Source organism: Conger conger, chromosome 12 (genome assembly GCF_963514075.1).
Source record: "Conger conger chromosome 12, fConCon1.1, whole genome shotgun sequence".
Classification (NCBI taxonomy): domain Eukaryota; kingdom Metazoa; phylum Chordata; class Actinopteri; order Anguilliformes; family Congridae; genus Conger; species Conger conger.
This window is the reverse complement of record NC_083771.1, coordinates 35183151-35206602: the sequence shown is the minus strand read 5'-3', so window position 1 is coordinate 35206602 and position 23452 is coordinate 35183151. Positions and strand designations below refer to the sequence as shown.

The 23452-nt window shown below is 38.3% G+C and overlaps 1 protein-coding gene across 1 annotated transcript; it reads right to left on the bottom strand.

Moving 5' to 3' along the window:
• Positions 1-4822: 4822 nt before the first annotated feature.
• On the bottom strand, positions 4823-21803 carry slc25a46 (solute carrier family 25 member 46). Its single transcript, XM_061215800.1, has 8 exons — positions 21344-21803; positions 19942-19984; positions 17939-17996; positions 15069-15146; positions 12672-12772; positions 7757-7813; positions 7435-7492; positions 4823-6174 (listed from the first exon to the last, which is right to left on the bottom strand). Exons 1-8 carry the CDS (start codon positions 21591-21593, stop codon positions 5599-5601), a joined length of 1221 nt encoding a protein of 406 aa, XP_061071784.1. The 5' UTR covers positions 21594-21803; the 3' UTR covers positions 4823-5598.
• Positions 21804-23452: the final 1649 nt, after the last annotated feature.

Genomic DNA, 23452 nt, shown 5'->3' with positions numbered 1-23452 from the left:
CAGAATAGTCTATTGTTTGTTGATTTATTTATTTATTTATTTATAAACATTTTCAGACGCACTTATGAAAACGTACAGTATTACAGTATGTAATATCCAGAGCTGTACTTGAGCGATTGCAGTAGAGTGCCTCCACTTAAGGCACAATATGTTTATGCCACATGAGATTTTAATGAGATTTCTCTCTGGTGTCATTCTCTAATCACTGCATGTTTTATGTTTGGCGACTATCCACTGAAACATCTCAATACACTTTCACTTTGTTAAATTAATATAATTCGCACAGGGACAGATTGCAATATGTCTTGGGGAAAATAATAAATAGGCATATACAGACACAAACTATGGTTATATATGAATAATAATCACGATCGAAACTTTCAATACATCTAAATATCAAATTAAACTGTACACATACGTGTAGCTTATACATAAAATTGGAATTGGCTAATTGGAAGCATACATTTGTTTATCCAGTGGCCTATCTAGTAGTAAAAATGTTTTTAATTACTTCGCTTATCTGCAGGTGGATTCATACAATTTCGAAGAGAAAGACTTCCATCCACCAATCCGTCCTACTTATCTTAGATCAGGGGCCGCGGCGAGCGAGACCTTTTTAACTTTAATTTGTTTAGAGATGAAGAAACACCAGCATTTGAAAAAGTCATCCTTGCTAGTTATGGTCCTTTTCTTGCGTTCCCTGACCTCCGTACAGTTCGGTGAATTCTATGTAGAAAAAAAGAGTCATTTGTTACATGATGCATTTTATTTATCTCGAAATTCAGTAGGCTATTTGGGCCGACCCTTGTCATGTATTCAATATTTCCACATAGCTAATCGTATTATAAATAATAATTCTTGGTAGCTAAGTAATAGGCTATACATTTTTATTAGAGTAGCACTGAGAAATACAAGGAGTGAGAAAAGGCACAAGCAAACCTCACATGTTCAGGCTCACCTTTAATATTTCTTTTAATTGGCACATGACGCTCTGAAGGTCCCCATCGCCACTTTCGTTTTTTTCCGAGCAATACGTCCACTTAATAATGCAGCGAGCCTTTATTGTCTGCTCAAGGAGAGAAGGGATTCATAAAATGTGTTAATCCAGCAGATGCAATTGCTTTATTAATCTTGTGAGGTCGGGCAAAAAAGCCCTCCTCCCGTTCAGACATTCCTTAACGCATTTTCATCAGTTAAGACACCAGTATGTAAATAACAAAACAATGCACGCCCCCTCCCGATGAGTTTACAATATTTCCATTTTCATTTAAAAATTCATTAATTCATTATCCTAAGCCGCTTATCCTGAACAGGGTCGCAGGGGGGCTGGAGCCTATCCAAGCACACATTGGGCGAAAGGCAGGAATACACCCTGGACAGGTCGCCAGTCCATCGCAGGGCACACACACCATTCACTCACACACTACGAGCAATTTAAACTCTCCAATCAGCTTAACCTGCATGTCTTTGGACTGTGAGAGGAAACCGGAGTACCCGGAGGAAACCCACGGAGACACGGGGAGAACATGCAAACTCCGCACAGAGAGGCCCCGGCGGGCGTTCGAACCAAGTACCTCCTTGCGGTGAGGCGGCATTGCTACCCACTGCACCATCCGTGCCGCCCTCATTTAAAAATTCAACTTTTGAATGCAATTCACTTATGATTACCCTCTTATATAAGTACACATATCATAATTAAATATAAAGTGTTTATAGACACGTTTATAGACTACAGTTTAAAGCATTTTAATCATGAGAAAAATGGTTTAAGCAGGTGGTTGTGGCTGATTGGTGTACAATAGGCTACGCATAGTTATGCTATAGTTGTATATAGTTTAATACTTGGTACAGTTTCATTTTCAAATTTCTGCGTATAATTAAATACATATTTGATGCTTTTTTTCTTTTTTTCTCACGCCAAGACCTTGGGGTGCCAGAAATATGAATAAAAAGCCTTGGAACAATTATAAAATAGTGTTATAAAATAGTATAAGTTTATTCTTTTTTGGGTCTTTCTTTGCAGTTCACGCTCACATAATGCAATGAAACGACTGTAGGTTCGCCTGTTCTGAAGTAAATGAGCAATGGCTTGACGATGAAGGTAAAGGCAGATTAAAGTGATCAGTTAAAAACTAAGAGGGCTAATTGATATTAAAGTGTCATAAAGAAGTGATAGTTACCTCATTGTGGTCTTCGCATATTGGATGCAGGTCCTGTTAAAGTGAGAGGAAAGAAAGCGGTCAATTATTCTTGATTAATTCGCAGTGGTTGATATGTGCGCGCGCGCGTGTGTTTGTGTGTGTGTGTGTGTGTGTGTGATATGCCTTTTAATGGCAATCAATGATAATTACAGAATGAATACAAAACTTACATCAACTTTGGGTTTTATTAAATTATAAGCTTCGGTTTGGACATTGTGGAGGCACTCTTGCATTTCCCCTGTCAAAGATGATTTAGTCGTGGCCAAGTATATCCAAAGAAAGAAGGAAAAATAACCTTGAAAGAAATACAAATTTTTAATGCATCATCATTTGACGAGAACGTTATTAAACCAGTTAATACTATTTCCGGGGAATTATATTTATTAGCCTACCTGTGAAATTTGTCTTGTCCATCTTTAATAAACCTACAAACAGCTCGGCGGGTCTTTATACCCATTCAATTCGCCCACACGGTATGAAGAGGTGTGGCTAAAGAAAGTCCAACACTAAAGAATTGATACAAATCATGAAGATGCGGTTTCATTAGTCTATGTCATTTACTATATCAAAGATGGGCAATGAATCAACGAGGGCCATATCTGTTTCTGGATTTAATGTCCATTTCAGGCCTTTTACTTAATTACTTAATTAGCCGTAACATTTACTCGATGACATTGTTGCTATATGTCATAATAATCGCATGCATGATAGCAAAATACAGTTTTTGTGTCCCTATATTTAGCTGACGCATTTATTTTAAAAAGTTGGATGAACTTCTTGTCAGCTCACAGTGTCAACAATTAAATAAGTACTGTTTAGGCCTTACTCTTATTTTATAATAAGCTGACTCATACTCATACTGAATCATGTTTAAACTTCACTTGATGCAAATACTGATCCATAAATAATTCCCAGTGGCTCATCATATTTGAGTATCTCCTATAATATCTATTTCCGATAAACAGGACGTTTCAAGTATTAGATTAGATCAGTAAAATTTCCTGAATGCTATCCATGTTACGGGAATTATAACAATTATCAAAATGTCTCAAGACCAAAAACAAAGATGCAACAAGATTAAATAAGATCAACATTCTTATTAAAGCTAGTATATTATGGAAGGTACTACAGAAAGAGATATGAGAATTAGAACATACAAGAGTATGGGAGACTATAAGCACATGGGATATGTGAGGGCCTATGAAGGAGTTATATATAGTTAAATAAATCTGGATTAGATTTGTACCCATATATTCAAGTTCAGGCATGTTGAACTGCTGAAGTGTACTTCAGAAAAATACCTGTACTATGTTTTTGAAACACAAGGGACATACCACATGTCCTGCCTTCCTTATATGCTCTACACATCAGAACTACCTTAGTTGACATTGATGGCACTTGCTGTTGGTATGGACAGCTTTGGGGAACTTGACCTGTGGAGCTGAGGTGCATGTTTTTGGCCTTGGCTGTGGGGATATTTGTGTCTGCATTGGGTGGCCTATCTGAGGACTGAAGCATACTCTGGCTTCTCGGAGCTATGGTGTCCAGGTACCTTTGGCAGACCTTAGGTAAATGTATTTGATTATGAATATTTTTATTTGGAGGAGGGTGTGAGGATGAAAGGTGTTTCTATGATCTTTCTTTGTGTGCAATTCTTTTGTTTGCCGTTTGTATATTTTTAGGGGCTTGCTTCTTCTGCTATTTATTCTTTATTCTTGTGTTGTTATTTATTTTCTGTTGTTGTTTATTTTATTGTTTTTGTTTTATTCCTTTTTCTCTTGTTTCTGACTATCATAAAATATTAAACACTCTGGCAATGATGAAACTAATCTAGTTAATAAGTGGCCTTCTTCTGCTGTTCTCACTGTACTGTATTTGCATGCAAGCCATACCTATACAAATAACAGTGATTACTATGATGAGCTATCTGACCTTTAACTCCAAATGTGACTAAGGGACGACATACTCTGCTGTATAAAGCTTAGGTACACAGTTATGTCTACTTTGTTGCACAAAGGGCACATTCCCCCCCCGCCCCCCTTCTATCCCCCACCATCCAACGTTGAAAGGTGGGAAATGAGGCCTCTGTGTGTGAATATTGTTATTAAGTCCTTGTTGCTACGTAATTCTCTTCTATGTATGGGGCAATAGTTCATAGGCAAATTGGAATGAGTGGAATGTATGAGTTGAGGAATGTCTATATACATTCTATAGGATGGATCCTTACCATTAACATTTGAAGAACACATTTCTACATGAATTATGCAATCATAGATTTGATGCATCATTATACAACAGTAGTAAGTGGAAGAAAATTTTTGGAAAACCTGTGTATGTGGTTCTGCCTCAGATGTACGCTACAGAATATAACATGGGCTTCTTGTGAATTAGGTTTGTGTGCATCAGATGAATAGGTGGACCCAAGGGCATACAGAAATACAGCTTAACAAACATGCACAGAGCATCACAGTACTATAAAACCTTCTTTTAATCATCAAAAGAGTAACTGTAAAATTAATACATCTCACTGGAAATGCAGTAATTGTCAAATGACTTGACCTTGATTGACTTTGTTACCTGCAGGGCATATTATGAATAAAACTTATATAAATAAATCACACTTTGTATTTTCAGACATTTATTGGTGCTGGGTGTTAATAAACAAAATGTGAAATTTTACACCTTCAATTATTAAGCAGCAAAAGCAAATATATTTACACATGGATCTACTAATCGTTACTTAATATCCCTGAACTTCAAACCACCTGCAAGTAGTGCAATTATTCTGTTACTGCTATATATTGTAATATGCCAAGGACGCCGGATGCTTTTAGTGCAACATTTTACTACAAGTACATTGACATCTAAGGTGGAAATAATAATTTAAAGACAAATATGACATCTTTCATAATCTTACTGAACACATCTTTAAAGAAATTGGCACAATGCATTCCTCTGCTTCCCCCAGTGACTGAAATCAGAAGCATTTATTCATCAGGCAGCAAGTAATGTTTTTAGAGATGAACAATTCCTTCAAATGAGAAAAAAAAAGCAAGCTTACATGATTTGTGGTGAACAATGCTTTAATTTAACCAACTGACATGACTCTACTAGACCACTGATAATCTATTCATCTTCCATAGAGGTCTCTTTCAATTGAAGTTCAAAAAGGGAAGTACCCGAACAGATTTTATTTTTTTGATAGCCAGAGCAGACAAAAATGACCACCATAAAGCACAAGCAAAAATGTGAGAAATCTAATCAATGGATTTGATGGTGAAGCTTTCCATGTGCTTTGGAAGAATGTCATCTGTGCACCCACACAATACAACAGAGATCAGTAGCTAAAAAGGGACCGGCTATTAATAAGATTTTTCTTTTTTAAAATTCTATTATTTTAAGCATTTTGCAACAATGTTGAATAAATCAACTTGGTGATCTGTAGTACAGCGGCATGTAGCGTGTACTGCACGACTATTGACCCAAATCCTTTATAAAAGCCCAGGGGCCCCTCCTCTCTGCGGATGACGTTGATGCAGTCTCTCATGCTCTCGTACTGGGTGTTGATGGGCAGGACCTCGAAGCCCAGGTCCGTGTTGTCGATGATGGTGCGCGTGCCCTGGATGTGGAGCCGGTGGAGGACGGTCTCCAGGGGTAAGAGCAGGACGTCGGCGCACAGGCTGGCAGCGAAGCTGGCCATGAGTTCGGGGAAGTAGGCCTCCAGCATGCTCTGAGCACCGTCGGGCCTGTCGGCGGGCTGCCCGGGCGGGCTCTTCCTTCGGAGGAAGAGCAGCACCACCTTCTGCACGGTAGAGCTGATGATGTAGTGGAGGACCCCATGCAGGACTGTGGGGAACACCAGGCTCAACAGCGGCAGGAGGCGCTTGCTGTGGGGAATGCCCATGCCCATCACCCGGCCCACGCCTTCCTTCACACAGTCCAGAATTCCTGGGTTGTCACGGATGATTTCACTCTGTCAAATAAATGCATATTAGGCATAGGAATTGGAACCGTACTGTCCTCTAGGGTCCTCTTAACACTTGATCCTGTGTTCTATCTGCACTTCACTGTACGTCGCTCTGGATAAGAGCATCTGCTAAATGCCTTGTAAGGTAAAAATGTAAAGTAATGAACGCACAGGTCTGCTTTTGTGCCCAGGCGTCACGCATAAGCGCTGTTGTCATTTTGCAGGCATTCATCACTGCAGGGTTAGTCACGGTTGGTGCAAGGCCCCAGACAGTGACTAAATGGTTGCGCTCACACCTTGAGTGCCACTCCTTCAGTTTTTCATGTAGGCTACAAGATTTAACAAACCCTGGGCCCAAATAAATTATTACATGCAGAAAATATCTGGGTGTATAGTCAATGCGGTGTCTCATCTCGATTGCTTAGGTTGCATAATAGTTCATTCTGCACACAGCTTGATAACTACAAGTACTACAAATCATCACGTTGGTATGATTTGCTGTGTGCTGGGTTTTGTAGGGCAGCACGATATAAGGAAATGTTTCAAGAACAGTGTGATATTTGAACACCAGAAATTATAATCAATTTTAAAGGACCATGGGACGTTTTCTTGAATTATATTCAATAACAAAAATGCATGCAGCTGAAAACGTGTACAACTCAGACACAATTTTAGATCTACTTTCAGGTTATGAACTCAAATTTTCATAACACTGGTCAGGACAAAAGTTATGGTCATTAAAAATGCTAAATTCTTTTGGCTTTTGATGGCCATATTTGATCAGCACCACTTGTTGCAACAATCAGCAAACTATACCAAAACTAGAGGTCTGCACGGATCTGAATTCTAAATCCCGCACCACTAACAGCCTTCTGTTAAGCATGCTCTTTCTTCCATGATTGATGGAAATAATTAATTGTACCAGCCTATCATGTTATTTTCCTTGCATTTGTTCCTAGCATCTGCCCGTCGACTTTTTTCAAACTTGAAGCCCTTATTGCTTGTTATTTCAATTGTTTCCCACTGCTACCCGTAGGTTTGAAAAAATAAACATGGCCAATACCTGCAGGGGACCTGCCGGGAGTTGGGTGCCAGCCTGCCCAATGCAGACCTCTAACCAAAACCACAACCAAAACCCAAGTACCTTGGGGCTACTTTGCCAGGTGTTCACACATTTTCACCAGTAAGTACAGTTAAACTGAACAAGCCATTCCAGAGAGATGTCTTTTACATTGCTTTCTGGGTATTCCACAACCAAATACTAACCTGCACGGTTTCGATGAGGCTTGCAGAGTAAAATGGCATTGCGACCACATAGGACAAACTGGAAGACAGATGACAACATTTACTTGCCAAGTGACTGAAGCATAGTGAAAGAGTTAAGACACAAATTGAACTGATAACACAGTTCCTGACCAAATCACAAAATTACGCAATAGTTTTACAATGAGTACGAGGTGGAATATCCAATATAACAAAAAATCTTCCAAATCACACCAAATTCTTTGAACATGGGGCAGCACAGCAAATCTGATTGTAACCATATAGAAGTCCTGTTTTATAGGAGTATGATAAACCAGAAATGTACCTTTTGAGTACCAAGTGTCCAATAACTTGCTTTGGATTCCACTTGTGCGATAACTCCCTAAAGGGAACAGACACAAAAATAAAACACTTTGTCAATCACACCTTTTACATTTTTCATATTTTCATGTCCTATAAGATTTATTAGAATAGTGACCTATGTTCAGTAATTTGTACTTGAAGTATAAATAGAAACTTAGTCATAGAAATAAACAGAATGTTCATTGAATCATGTCATAGCTCAAAACTTCAGTACAGCATAGCAACTACTTCTGAACTTTGAACAGGAAGCTGAAATTGTACTTTTGAACAAATCACTGCTCTTCAATAGGTCTTCAAAGGTACAATAGGTAATTTCGGACTCCTAACGGTCAAGAGAGGAATTTCAACAACAGATAACCTCCAACCACAACACTGTTTACGCTTCCCACAGTCGATGAATATAACGCATAATATAAATCGTTATTATACAGTTCAGTGTGCTCGTGCACTGTTTTGGAAAGATGACAGTGACAAACACAACAGGGCCTGCTTTGAGATCTTCACTTTTGTGTGCTACACAACACTATTTATAGTTTTCACTTTAGCTAACCAACTATATTGTGAGCAAGCAAGTTATTTGCAGATGCAAATGATGCAACTGCAACTTACAGTTTGAGAGAAATAAAGGTTTACGGATGATTGAACACGTAAAGAGACAAAAGGAACGTGTAGCTGCCAAAATTGCACTCCAGACAAGCGATCATGAAACTCTGTATACTATTGCTTATCTAGTTAGAAAACAATACCAGTTCGCTATAACAAGCAAATTAGCGATTACTCGTTAGTGTTGAAGTTTGATCAAAATGCCCTTATATCTGTTTTGACTCTGTGATGCAGCCCAAGAGATGTGGGTCTTTGCAAAGAGATGTTTTGAGTTAGTGATCACCAGCTCAATTTGCCTGCATCATTATATAGGCGAAAGGTTAAGACAGCTCAGCTTTCATAGAGTGACAGAAAATATTAAGGCGGGTTAAGAGAGACAATGTGATGATTTATGACAAATGATTGGTTAGCTATAATGTATAAAGACTAGGATACTTCCTACTGTTACTTTGGAATTCTCTGATCTCTGGAAGTTCTCTGGAGCGCACAGACTCCCCAGATTAATCTGTTTTATTTTTAATTAAAGATTTATAATGAGCAACTACTGAGTCTGAATATTTTTTCAACATCATTGCTGCCAAAACAACTTCACCTACGTAAAAGGGACGAGGAGGAAAAGAGACAAAAAATATTTCCTCAACATTAGCTTCCTGAAAGTACAAATATCCACCTGAAGCACAATGCTTGTGCAATCGTATTGCCTATATTTTATCGGAAGTGGATATTTGTAAATTCTTCAAGCTAACTATTGCTAATTTGCTTGTTGCTACCGATAACAAACTGGTATTGTTTCATAACTAGATATGTAGTCTTCACTTGGATAATAAGTAATAGTACACAGAGTTTCAATGAGCAGCAATGAGCGGGCCCAAGCACCATGGGCGCGGCCGCCTTGGTGGCATAGTTGTGCCAATGACATGATTAACAATATGTACACTTTGGAAATAATCACCTTCCTGGGCAAGGTATAGTGTGCACAGAAATTCCCCTTTGATCAATGAAGATGTTGCTGCTATTGGAATGCATCAAACTATGATATAAGCCTCACTTCCTTTTGCCAGATGGTGGCGCTATAACATTGAGCCATTTTTGTTATATGGATTTAATTACACTCCAACAATAAACATATTTCTAAATTCTAAGTCACATCGGAAGATGTTGAGTAAAATTAAGGCCACTTCCGGTTGCCAGATGGTGGCGCTATAACATTGAGCCGGTTTTGGTATATGGATGTGATTACATTCAAACAACGAACATATGTGTGAAATATCAGCCAGATCAGACGATCTAGAATGAAATTACAGCCACTTCCTGTTGGCGAGGCGAGGCATAAAATTGTATACCTCGCCATGGCCTGACCGTTTGAGATATCAGAAATATCCTTTCAATATAGTATCAGGACTATCCCGAGTCCATTCTCACCACATTTGGTGTGAATGTGATGAACCCCCTAGGAGGAGTACTTAAAAGTTTGGTATGTGTGAAAACACACAAAATCCAAAATGGCTGACTTCCTGTTCGGAAAAGTTAAGGGATGCAAATGAGTTTGTCTTGAGGAGACCCACATGTCTGCCGGATTTGGTGCATTTCCGTGAAAGTATATGTCCACAATATTAGAAAAGATCAATAGGGGGCGCTGTATAGCCACACCCAGATTGATATGTATATGGATGAAATTGTACTCCAACAGTGAACATATTTGTAAAATATCAGTCCGATCGGACGATGTTGACCAAAACGTCCATTTTTTTTTCACGTAACGTGTATTGTACGCCTCGCCATTTCCATACCGTTTGGCAGAGGGCGAGTCAACATGTCAGTGAGCCTTTTTCAATGATAGGAAGGGATTTAAAATGGTCTTCTAACAATATTTTAATACAAAAATCTTAACTATTGTACCCTTAAAAGGAAGTTATTTTTTTAACAATTGCAGCTAGCTGACAGGCAATTTCTCTTCTTTGTGGGATAAGTTCTCCTCATCACCAGTTACAGAATATAGGTTGGAAGACATCTAATATGCTGAAATAAACCTCATTGGTAGTGATTTGATTTATCAAAGAAACAAATACATTCTAAAGGCAACAATATAAAAATAGTGGGAATGAGAGAAAAATGTAACAGATTATAGATCCAATGCAATTACAAAATATGTATATAGTATTTTATATAGCAATTACCTGCTATATCATACCACCATAATGCCCTTGTTGAGTACACATAACAAATCGCACATAATTATGCACATTTTGCAGTGCAGCAAACAGAGAAATTACGCCATCACATTCCACATGCTTGCAATAACTGAATCAAGCCTGCGACCCATTGACATTACATTACATTACATTACATTCATGGCATTTGGCAGACGCTCTTATCCAGAGCGCTGAAAGACCCAAGAGGGAAGTACGATTTCGACTGATAAGGATAAGATAAGGACCAGTGCCTATTTCATCATCTGAATTTTTTAATTTAAAAAAGAATTTTAAATAGTAATACCACAACACGCAAAGTCCTTGGCATATTACACAGGCGGTGACCGAACAAAGAGGTCTGGCAGGCGTGTAGGGTCTGATGATTTTTCAGCTGGGGCTGACCCCTTGACTGGATAGCACCAATGTTTTGAATTTGATGCAAGCCATGACAGGCAGCCAGTGGAGGGAAGTAAGCAAGGGGGTGACGTGAGTGTTTAGGAAGGTTGAAGACCAGATGAGCTGCTGTATTCTGGATAAGTTGGAGGGGCCTGATGGCCGATGCTGGGAGGCCAGCCAGGAGAGAGTTGCAGTAGTCCAGGCAGGACATCATTCTTCTTTTGTAATGTTTTTCCAGGGTTTTACTGCAGCCTTTTTCAGTTGTTGCTGTCTCAGGGGTTTTCCCTTCAATCTCCTCTTCAGCAGGTGAAATGGATGCTCAATTGGATTAAGGTCTGGTGATTGGCTTCCACTTTCTCTCCTAATGAAATCCTTTGATGCGTTGGCAGTGTGTTTTGGGTCATTGTCTTGCTGCATGATGAAGATCTTCCCAATTAGTTTGAACGCATTTCTCCGTGAGTTGCCAAACAGAATGGTTTTGCATTCATACCACTTATACCATCATGAGTTACATGAACAATAAGGTAGTGAACCCACTCCAGAAACAGCCATGCAAGCCCAAGCCATGACACTTCCTCCACCGTGCTTCACAGATGAGCTTGTATGTTTTGAATCATGAGCAGATCCCTTCTTTCTTCACACTTTGGCCTTTCCATCATTTTGGTAGATGTTAATCTTGATCTCATCAGTCCATAAAACTTCGTACCAGGGCCTTGTGGCTCATTTCTGTACAAATTGTAATCACTCCTTCTGATTCTTACTACTGATGAGTGGTTTGCATCTTGTGGTATAGCTGTCTAAGTCCTGAGATGGTTGATTGAGATACCTTCACCCCTGCGTTGTGGAGATTGTTTGTGATGTCACCGACTGAAGTTTTGGAGTTTTTCTTCACAGCGCTCACAATGTTTCTGTCATCAACAGCTGTTGTTTTCCTTGGTTTACCTGTTTGACGTCTGTTGCTCAGTACGCCAGTGTACAGAGTTTCTTTCTTTTTTCAGGACATTTCAAGTTGTTGTACAAGCCATCCCCACTGCTTTGGGACAGTGGAGGAAGGGAGGGCACAAAGTATTTTTTGCGTATTAGGACGCACACAATCTAAAAAATAAACCAATTTGTGAAAGAAAATATAAAAAAATGCGGCTTTTGCAATGTTTAATAGATTCATCGTTCAGCCCTACTGTCCACATACTTACATACTGCACAGTATTCCTTCATTGTTTTTAAGTATACATTATGCTTATCTATTTTCTAAATTGTATTACTATTATCTTTTTTTAAATGGCAAATAATTCTAATTTCTTAAATACAAATGGTCAAAACCAAACCTTTACATTTGCATAATAAAACAGGATGAAGTAAAATAACGGTGGAACAGAATTTGTCTTCATCAGGTCTCATTTAATTTAACTGTGTATTATTTACAAAGGGCTATCCTGTGTGAATTTTCCTTGTTTGGGTATATAATTGAATTACATTATTTTACATTCATTTATAAGTGGTTCCAGATAATGTCCTCAGTATAAGTTCCAAATATCAAAGTAATACAACTTATCACCTATGCTGCTACTGATATTCCGTGAGATCTGCTGAAAATGTTCACCAAATTAACTTGGTTACTATTCACTCAACACACACTCACGCTCGCACACACGGGCGCACACGCATGCATCGACACACCTGGCTTACCTTGGCAAAGGAGTGCATTCACTAATAAGGCCCTCGGTGCCCAGTGTGACCCCCTGCACAACAAATGTACTACCCATGCCTTTCCATAAGGCCTTTGGACCCTGCAAAGGACAGAGGGAGAAAGACACAGAGAATAAAGATTAACAACCAAATAAAAAAGATGACCCAAAGATGACAAGCAAAGTACCTTCTGCCAGTATATATCTGAAACATTATACATTTAGAGACAACCAAAAGGGGAGGGGGTGTGGGCATGTCGCTGAGTATGTAACTGGGGGCGGGCAAAAATAATATAAATCCAGCGGATCCTGACACACCAACAGGCTAGCAGTCTCCAGTCTTGCTAACTGTCCAAAGTGGCAAGCACTCAATTTGTGAAAAAGTGCCTGATACAGTAAAGGAAGGGTGGCCAGCTAGGTTGCTGTACATACACTTTCAATTAAATGGCCAGCTATGTTATGTTAAATTAGTTTATTAAGCTCATCATAAACAGCAACTATAAGTGAGTTCACTAGGCAAGCTTGCTAGCTCTAGCTACATGAGATAAAGTGGCAGTCATAGTTAGGGATGTGTACCGAGAGCCGGTATTTTTTGGCACCGGTTCCTAATTGGTCGGTACCAGAGTACAGCTAAAGATTCTGGACAAACGATACTGTTTTCGGTATTTTTTAAGAGTCTACCTAACTGTCGCGTAATTATGACACTGCCGCCGTCAACAGGTTACGACGCAGCGCCCCGTTGTTTTCTCTAGTAGTCAATATGTCGGCGTAAGACCTAAGCGCTCCAAGGTATGGGCTCAATTCATCAAACTCAATGAATCCTCGGCTCAATGCAATATATGCAAGAAAGTAGTTGCGTCAATGGGGGGTAACACCAGCAACATCATGAAACACTTGCAGTCTACCCATAGCATAAAGCTGAACAACGCATATAAAGTTAGCAACCCGGCAGACGCTAACAACACCGTGCCCTCCTCCGTGCAGGCAGACTCCGACAGTGCTTCTTCATCAAGTCACGGTGAGTGTATGAATCATTAAAGGGGAAGTGAAATACTAGATTAAGTTGGCATAATTTACAAGATTGATTCCCAATATATACATCCTTAAAGGTTTAAGACTGCCAGTAAAGCTGGATTAAAAATAATAAGTAATTAAATTACCCTTTTTTAAAACATGCGCAGCGCCATTTTTTCAGAGTGTATAGCGTGACGTCACTCTGTCCAGAGCGATCTCGGCTGCTGCCAGAGAAAGTAAATACGTTGCTTTTCCTTAACAAAAACTGTTAGGGCTAAATGCGTCAGGAGAAGCGCCTCCCCTACACTGTTGTGTTGAACATGTAGGCAAGGGCTTTGGTCATCTCCCTAGGTTTTTATATTTATTTAATCTATTCTGAGAAGCATTTTTGTAATTTTAAGTTAAGCTTCTGTTCTGTTGAAGCATTATCACATTGACAGTTACCTTTAAGGCTGTAAGGAGCTGCCTGCTCGTTTTTTTGACATACCTCGCACTGCACATGTTGACTTGCTAAGGGCTTAAAAGGCAGGTGCTGTAAGTTGTTTAATGATGTTGCTGGTGTTACCCCCCTTGTGGTAATATAAAACGATTGAATCTTTTACCATCTTGTAACGTCTTTATTTTATACACTAAATTACACGCCGTGGTATCGATAAGAGTATCGATAAATACCGGCACCGATAAGGAGTATCGGTATTGGTATCGGTATCAATAAAATCCTAACGATACACATCCCTAGTCATAGTATTAATGCCAGCTAGTTAAGCTAGCTAGCCAATAATTAGGCTTTTAAAAGTAGCTCTACAATCTCGCTAGGGAAGGTAACAGTTAACTTCATATGCAAATATTGTGTTGATGGCAGACAGTTGGCATCTCCTTGAATACAGAAATGCGTTTTAGACAGCAGAAATCTCATTGAAATGGATAAGAATGGCACAAACACTACTTTTAAATCATATATCGCTATACATGCAAGCTAACTATGACTACAAAACCTTTTTTCTAGCATTACCAATTTTTGCCAGTAGATGACATCTGCGTATAAAAAATGGGGACAGTTACAATTAGTTAGTGGGCCGACTATATTCTTAGAGCCAAGTTCTCAGCTAAGGGTTTTATTTTTAATAGGTATATTGATGATGACCTATCAAGTATTGAACTTTCCGGCGTAAAAACTCAGGAAATTAAAAACAAAAATTTCTAAGTGAAAGACAGGAAATTAAATTGATCAACACCAACATCAGCCTGCTCTCCATCAAGGCTCTTCATAAGGGCTGATGTTAGCATTAGGGCTGATAAATATGTGAATGTACTGTAGTGCATCATGATAAAGGCCATGCACCAACTTCCTATAGTGTCCCCGAGTTAGTAAATTTGTTCTTACCTGTGTTTTTGTGACATTGTACATCACGCTGATAGCAGTGAATGGTGATAGATGGTAATTCCGTGCATGATAATTCACCTGCAAGTAGCACACATGAAATTTTTTTTTAAAAACTTTTAGCCATGCTTCAAAGCGAATGAAACACACCTTTGTTTCTCTATTTGACAGAAACACTGATTTATTAACCCCTGAAGTATAACCCCCTTTTCTTAAAATGACAAATTACTATTCTTGAACCCTTTTGAGGACAGGCATCCTGGTCTCTCTGAAATGTAACCCTTTGGTGTTTGTTTTCCAAGCACTTCATGTGTATTTTACTAGTTAAGGATGTGATGGATGTGATACTTGTGGAAGAACCTATGCATTTGTAAGTCGCTTTGGATTAAAAGCGTCTGTCAAATGACTAAAATGTAAATGTAACATTGCAAGTCCGATAATAGTAAGTCAGCCTAATAGCCAAATACAATATTTATATTTATATTGACATTGAGCAGTTTAACCTCACAGTTGCAGAAATCCCTGTAGTTTACGTCCACTGGTCGATCGTGTGTAAAAAAAAAAAAAAGTAATACATCGATAAAAATTATAATTCTTCATGTTTTCATCCCTCGCCCCCTATGGCTTCAGCCTGACAGACTTGATTGGCATGCAGCTGTGAACAACTGACAGACTGAGTTGTGCACTCAAAATTCCGTGGTCACGTAATATTTGGCTGACTGACCGGTCTAATGATTTCACTTTCCTGCCAAAACAGGTCTCTGTACAATTCGATATTTTTTTATGTAATGCTAAACTTAATTTATATGCCAATGCATTTTATATGGCGCGGGACAATCGTGGCGGTGAGATTAACGTGTCCATTTTTCGTTGAAAGCGGGGAATTTTTGCTTTCAATATCCGATGGATAAATAGTCTAATGATAAGGTATTGCTTTATTTATTTTTATGTAGATACTGCATAGAAGTTCAGTTTGCCGTTAGTCTGAATTTGCGTGTCAACGAATAAACATGGATGAAGAAATGCCATAGAATAAGCCATAAGTGAACTAACATCTACAGATTTAAAACACACAAAACATATTTGACAACTATAGTAACCTACTGTAGCATGGTGTTTGCATTGTTTCACCATGCGGTGTTTGCATTCTTAACCCTCTGAAATGGCCACCGATTGCTTGTGGACAGCGTATTATAATATTTAGTGCAACATTTGTCCAATGATGTACTGCTTTGTTTATTTGTAGATACAGCATAGTGGAAAGCTACGTTCAGTTTGCGGGTAGTTTGAATTTGTCTGTCAGCGAATAAATACAGATCTTCTGTGAACCTTAAGAAATGACATAACCTTACAATAATCCATAAGTCAACCAACAACTACAGAAATGATTTGATGACTCTAATACAGTAGCATTCAATTCCCTGTGGTGTTTGCATTTTAAACCGCCTGAAATGGCAAGATTGCTTGCTCAATCTACGGAAGCTTGTCGACTGACAGTTTAGAATAGTTTAGAACCGCAATAATGTGCCTAGTAATGAACGTGCATTTATTTTAAACTGAGCTTACCATTTCACCTTCAGACAATAAGTACAATAATCACAACTAAGGATTGAGATGAGGGGCTTTCGATCTTTTTAAAAGCAGTACAACAGCGAACCGTTCCGTCCGTTTATTAGAGTCCCTCTAATAAAGCTTGACTGGGTTTCTTCATCATGGAAACTTGCCATGTTCAATAAGGAATAAATCCAAGATCAAACTATTTAAAAACATTAGTCCACGTACCTTGAAATGGCAATTGGTTGAAGTTATCTCAACTTGATGAAATAGTGTGAAATTGTACGCTTGTTTGACAAGATAAAGGACGTTTTCTTGAATGGATAATGTAACAGTTAGTCGTTTTAAGTTTCAAGTTTAAAAAACAAATGATCATTAGTTAAACAACTGGCATACCAAAGCTTATCTTCAAGTTGAGTTTACTCTCATTTTAAAGGCAGCAGGTTAACTTTCTCTTTTAAGTTTAACCAAATTGAAATGTATTACAGTGCAGAACTGCAGAACATGGTTATTATGCACAACTCTGGACCATAGCTGGCACAGGCATGGCCATTTTTTTTTTTTTACTTGATTTTGGACCATTATTTCATCACTTTGAAAAGGCTAGTTGTTTCACTATACGCAAAGTAGCTACATTTTTCTGCATAAATGCAATTTATTCTGTCATTTCAAATTTCCCAGTGTTGCAACAGGAAAAATCAGCACTCATTAAAACACCTTGACCAGTTTTCGTGGCCTGAAGAAACCAATCTTAGATGCTGGAGTTGGGAATTCCAACATAACCTCAGATATCTCAGATAAATGAATCCAGTGGCTTTTATCAAGGAAGGATCAAACAACATTTGGAAAAGGAATAGTGAAGTGACATGAGTAAGAGTTGGAGAATATTCACAAAATTTTTGAGATTCATGGTTTGTCTGCTGCAGTTTTAGCTTATGTAAACACAGCTGTGACATTTTCTTACAACTCTCCCTCAGTTTACACCCTTGCTGAAATATCAGCAAGCCCCACTTTCATCTGCCATTTGAGCTGTGCCTCTTTAAAGAATAAACAGAGGACTGTTTCAGATATGAAAATAAAGAATGAATGAGTAAAAGCCTTTATCATGTAAGAGCAGTTATTCAGAGCTTTTGACAGAATTGTAATTTTACCTGTGTCTTATCATAATTGTACATCAACAAGTCTCACACAATGTGAAGATCTCAGTGAAGATGCCATGAAATCCTTCCATCTTTAGCCATTCCCCATAATATTAATTTACCCTTTCAAATAAAGGGGAACATATCAGACAAGAACAAAGATGTTTGTTGCATGCTTACCTGGCACTGACGACGAAACACGATGCAAGGGTGAGCCAACACATTTTCTGTGAAGAGACTGGGAAGATGAAAACATAAAATTAGCTGTCACTACACTAAATGTCAGCTGATTATTTAAGAGAAGACAAGCAGATAACATGGTAGTCTGAATCTTGTTGTGTAGTTGAAGTTCAGTTGTAACAAAAAATCCAAATTAATAAAAACACAAGCATTTTAGTAAAATATGCATTGGCTTCTCAACAAAGCATTGATCAGTATGTTTAACCAAAAATATATTAAATTGTCACATGTCTTAGGTAAACTACAACATTTACCAATTGTGTGAAAGATCAGAGATAATAATCCATAAATGCAATCTTTCATTCAAGTCATGTAAAATCTTAAAAATTGTACCACTCTTAGATGTAAAGCCTTTACTGATCAGGGCTTTACAGACAGTTAATCTGACACTTCAGTGTTTCTAATTCTGCTTATTTGGAGTGCCAAGAAACAAGCTCTCAAAGCCAACTTAATTAATTTTTCCTTTATGGCCAAAGTCATGTAAAAGTTACATATAGCAGGGTTATTTAACCAGGAAATGTTCTCTACAGCAGCTGATCTGTTGGAGTAGAGTAGCTGCTTCATGTGAAACAGTTAATGGGCAAGTAAGTAAATAGATCAACCAGGGGACATAATTTTGAGAGAAGCATATTTTTGTTCCAGGGGCATTCCATCATTTCCTGACCTCAACCTTTTTTGATACTGCATATGAGCTATAAGAGAGAGTGTTAGAATGAGGGTTGATTAGCCAGAATGACCAACCTTTCAGGAGACAGGGGCCCTCAAAGTCAACCCATAGTTCAGCCCCACACCCAACCAAGACGCAGATACCTTCTTCAGAAATAAAAATAAGTGTGGTTCCCTTATTATTGGATGCAAATTAAAAAATTAAAATAATTAAAAATAAAATAAATGCGTAAATTCAAATTCCTTTCATTTTCTTAATATATGTTATAGGGTACACACTTCTTCACATCTCCTGAAGTTTTCATGTTTTGCCTGCCTGCTATCAACTGTGCAACAGCAGACAGGGCATATAGTGGGTATGTCAACACATGTATCCTTAATGTTGAAATTCAGGGACTGGGACACCTGAATGCATTATCACCACACTTCTTCCCTATTAAACTGCACATGTGAACTCAATAATAGGCTGAAAGGTGGCAGTATGAGCTGGCTCAGCCAACACAATTGAAGACAATGTCCTGACCTTTGAAGAGATCAAAGGTCGAACCACCGACCTTGCGGGTCCCAGTCATGTACCTTAACCACTACGCTACAGGGCACCCTATACATAACTTGAGGCTGTTATTATTATTGGACATGTAGTAGAGGCAGAAACGCTGGGGGTTTTCAAGACCAGGCTTGATACGATGCTAGATACTATATAGGTATTAGGCAAACTTAGGGGTAGGAAACAGCAGGCGCTGCTGGGCTGAATGGCCTGTTCGCCATTACACTATGTTATGTTCACTTTTAAGAAGATATCGGAGTCCATGGGGGGTCAAATAAGGGTCAACTTTGAGGGCCCTTGCTTCCTGCATGATTGGAAAATTCTGGTAAATCAAACTATATTCTAACACTATCTTGTACAGACTCAGTGAACACTTTACTAGGTATTTATTACTTATTCTGACATTTGGTCTGAAAAATAGCTGAACCTCTTGACCCTGACTGCATGCTTTTAAGCATTTAGTTGCTGCCACATGATTGGCTGATTAAATATTTGCATTCACAAGCTGGTCCACCAAATAAAGTGCTCACTGATTGTAGGTTAACATGTATAAAACATCTGTTCATATATAAAAGGGTGTGGCCATAAACTGATTTATTGGATGGAATGCCCATTCAACTTCCAACTAAACAATTTCCCCTGAGAAAACTGAATATGGTCATGGTCATGCTTTAAAGCAGAACGTCTATCAAGAGAATAGCCACACAGGGTAAGAGAAAATACATCTTACCTTGCCAGCCCTATGCCAAATCCAGCAAATCTGTTTAACTGTTCTGCAAAATAAAGATCATTGATAGTATTACAATAGTTAATAGTCAGAAAACAAGATAAACAAGAATAATCCAAAATAACAAGAATCAATCTGAATTTGAATGGTCTGATGTATTTGCTAGTTGTTCTTTGGTATGTTTCAAACAAGTAAGCTGAAATACTCATTATTTTTTCATACAAAAAGATAAATTACTAAAAATTGCCGACCATGAGAACACAAAATCCCCCCAAACACCTCTGACTCATATCTAAACATTTTACTCCATTCAAGTGATGACAAATGAATGCGAGTACATGGTCCAATCAATGCAGGACACACATTAAAATGCTTATTGGATGCCAAGTAAATATGACTCATAAAGGTTTCCACTGAAAACTGAGTGAGGGGCACATTTGCAAAGGAAGGCCAAAACATCAATGGGAAACTACAATATGATTGCACTGATTGTGTAAAAGGCCTGAACTCTGATATTCCACTGCCCAGGGCATTTGTAAAAAGCCACTGAGCATGTGCACAGCAGGGTGGGGTATCCAGATAAAGCTGTGTAGCTCAACAGAAGCTCACTTCTGTAAATCATCCTAAACTTATGGAGGACATGTGTGCTGGGGCTTAAGATTTCTAATTGCATTTTAAATAAAAAAATAATCGTTTACATTAACTACTTGTAATACTTGCGAAATTATCTTACGTTGGTGTATGGTTAGGTTCAAAATGAATTACTACATCTGTTAATAGGTCCAGACTTCTTGCAATAAAGGTCCTTCACTTTTCCTACAGTATCTACATTTAGTGTCAATTAAATTAAATATAGTAATCCCTGATACAGTTGTTTGTATTGGTTAAACACATAAGAGGGGAAATTAACCATGCTCAACTCAGACACTAAGCCAGGGCAATTCGGCCAACCAAGTATTAGAAACGGAATTTCTACAGCTTGCGTTTGCTCATAGCAAATATGTTTATTTTCTATTTTGAAAATAAACATGGGCAGGGGAGAACTCTGCACTCACAATGCACTGTGTGAATAATAAATAACCAGAACTGTAAATAGTAAGTGGTCCATGCTAAAGTCTACATTTTCAAACAATAATACATCATGCTGATCTAATGCTAATAAACGCTAGCCAATGTTAGGCAAGAATATTGATCACGTCGATGGGCCTAAGGTTAACAGCTACCTGCAGTCCAACGACACATTTTAAATGGCAAGATTTTCGAAACACGAAACTGAAAGAAATTCGCTTGCGTCATTTAAAGACATTCCTGTGTCTAGCTACTCATTTTTACCTCGTCTGCGCCGTCAGAAGAATGCTATATTAAGTGCATGTTTGGTGTGCCACTGCCTATCACCTTAACTTACCAGATGATCCAGCAGCAGACTGTATGTCTTCGGATCCAGGGACTGCAGGTGGGGCCGTTTCAAACTGGGGAGTGCGTTCCCCATAATGCAAATTCCTGCTACCGGGAATATCTGGGGGTGTTGTAACCCAGTGCTGGAGATCCGTGCCGGACGAATTATTAAACGACCTTGCAGCATATCCCCCAAATGAAGGATCCTCCCTTCCCCTGTAACCTAAGCCATCAAAGCTTTCCGGTCGACGAGAAGTCATGTTTGGGCAAAGACAACGAAGATAACAAACGGGCTGAAACACAACGTATCCCGACGTGCAGCTATTTTCAAGTTAAGAGCAACACATCGAAAACAACAACAAACATCTGAATGATTATGCTCATTAGTTTGCTACATTCGGTAGCTCATAGAACTACCTAGCAAAACAATATAGCCTGGCTGCTAACTACAACCACTGCAACAACCGGAATGGTTTAATTCTCTTCCGGCTCTACAGTAGCATTGTGGGATATGTATGCGATGTGGCAACACTGTTACGAAACAAACTTTCAGCCTGTGAGAAAATACCTATTTAGCCTGTTGGATACTATATACTACAATTTCACTACAAAAAAGACGTTAGTGCATTTATGCTCCATAATGATTGTTTTCCTGCATCTTCGGTAATTAAATAGATGTTGTTGTTCACAAATGAACTTTGTCTAACATAGTTTTACAGTAAATTGAGAAAATATTAATGTTTTCTTTGCGAGAAGCAAAATATTTTGAACAGCAAAAATATATCCAAATGCAAATGGCACACCTATAGTCTAGAGCTTTTGTCTAATGAACAAACATTAGCACACAGAATAAGAAATAGCTGAGCAGCCAACTGTTCAATTACTTCTGGTCCCCTAAAATGGGAGGAATGTGTATAAAAAGCAGCAATTCCTAAACAGATCACTCAACATGGATGTAAATACCTTCAAATTAAAGATGGCAGTTTCACCTCATATTGTTTCCTTTCAAATCCAAAATGCTGGAGTACAGAGCCAAAACAACAGAAAATGTTTCACTGTCCAAAAACCTAAGGATTACATTGTGGATTATTTTCTCTTTTCTCAAGTTGTACTTCAGTACAACTTTAATTTTATAAATGATGAACCAACTGAGAAAAATAAGCCTGCACTGCTTAGTGTTTAATTATGAGCTACAGAATAATAATTTAACATTTAACTATATCCTATTCCCATTCTAAACAGTACAGCATCCAACTACATACAGGGTTTCTTGCTAAACAAAGGTATCATATTGATGATCCACTTGTAACATGAACGATTTCCAGTAATTTTATACTCTCAAAATGATACACGATTATATGAAACCATAGAACACAATTACATATTACCAGTAAATAATGACAAAAGAAAAACTATACAATTTTGGTAGATGTACATGTCATAATGACATGGGGGCAGGGTTGTAGTGATGTTTCCTCAGCAGTACATGAGGGATTAGTACAATTGGCCACCAAATAGAAAATGTAGAGAGAGAGAGAGAGAGAGAGAGAGAAAATAAATTCCCATTCCACCTGTGCCTATAATAAACATTGGGCAATTTAGCGATTGGCTTTGGTGTGATAGCTACTCATAGCTAAATATTTGTGCTGTTGTTCAGACAGGTTTCATGTTTGTGTCAATATTTATGTAACTAATTTGCACATGTTAGCCTTGTGTTATGCTAGCTTGTAATATAGGTTTGCTGGTCTGTGCTGTAGTGAATGCTGTGGTGTGAACGTTTATCTTCTTTGTGTGTCATTTGCACATATTAATTAAAATTGCAGGTCAGACTTAATCCTCTGTGACCGACCGGGTTGCTGGCAGGCAAAAAAGCATTTGTCCGAATCAAAGTTAATACAGCAAACATTTTCAATCCGTAAAATTTGTTTGAAAACTTAGGTTTTTTTAAAGCTAAGACTGCCTTTTTCTCATAAAGAAAGCCAGTCCTTTACACATTCAAATAGTAATGGATTTTACCATAAATCTACCAATACACTGCTTCAGTCTATAACTTTGACTGACAACATCGTAGTAGTGCCAGTTAGAGAGTTCCATTGATAAATTGATCTTTGTAGCTTTC

Excerpts from the sequence above, each read along its gene's own strand:
- slc25a46 (XM_061215800.1), bottom strand. The coding sequence starts at position 21,593 with ATGACTTCTCGTCGACCGGAAAGCTTTGATGGCTTAGGTTACAGGGGA. Across the intron at positions 19,985-21,343 it reads GTCTGCTGCTGGATCATCTG|AACAGTTAAACAGATTTGCT; the intron begins GTAAGTTAAGGT and ends TTTATTTTGCAG. Across the intron at positions 12,773-15,068 it reads ACAATGTCACAAAAACACAG|GGTCCAAAGGCCTTATGGAA; the intron begins GTAAGAACAAAT and ends TGTCCTTTGCAG.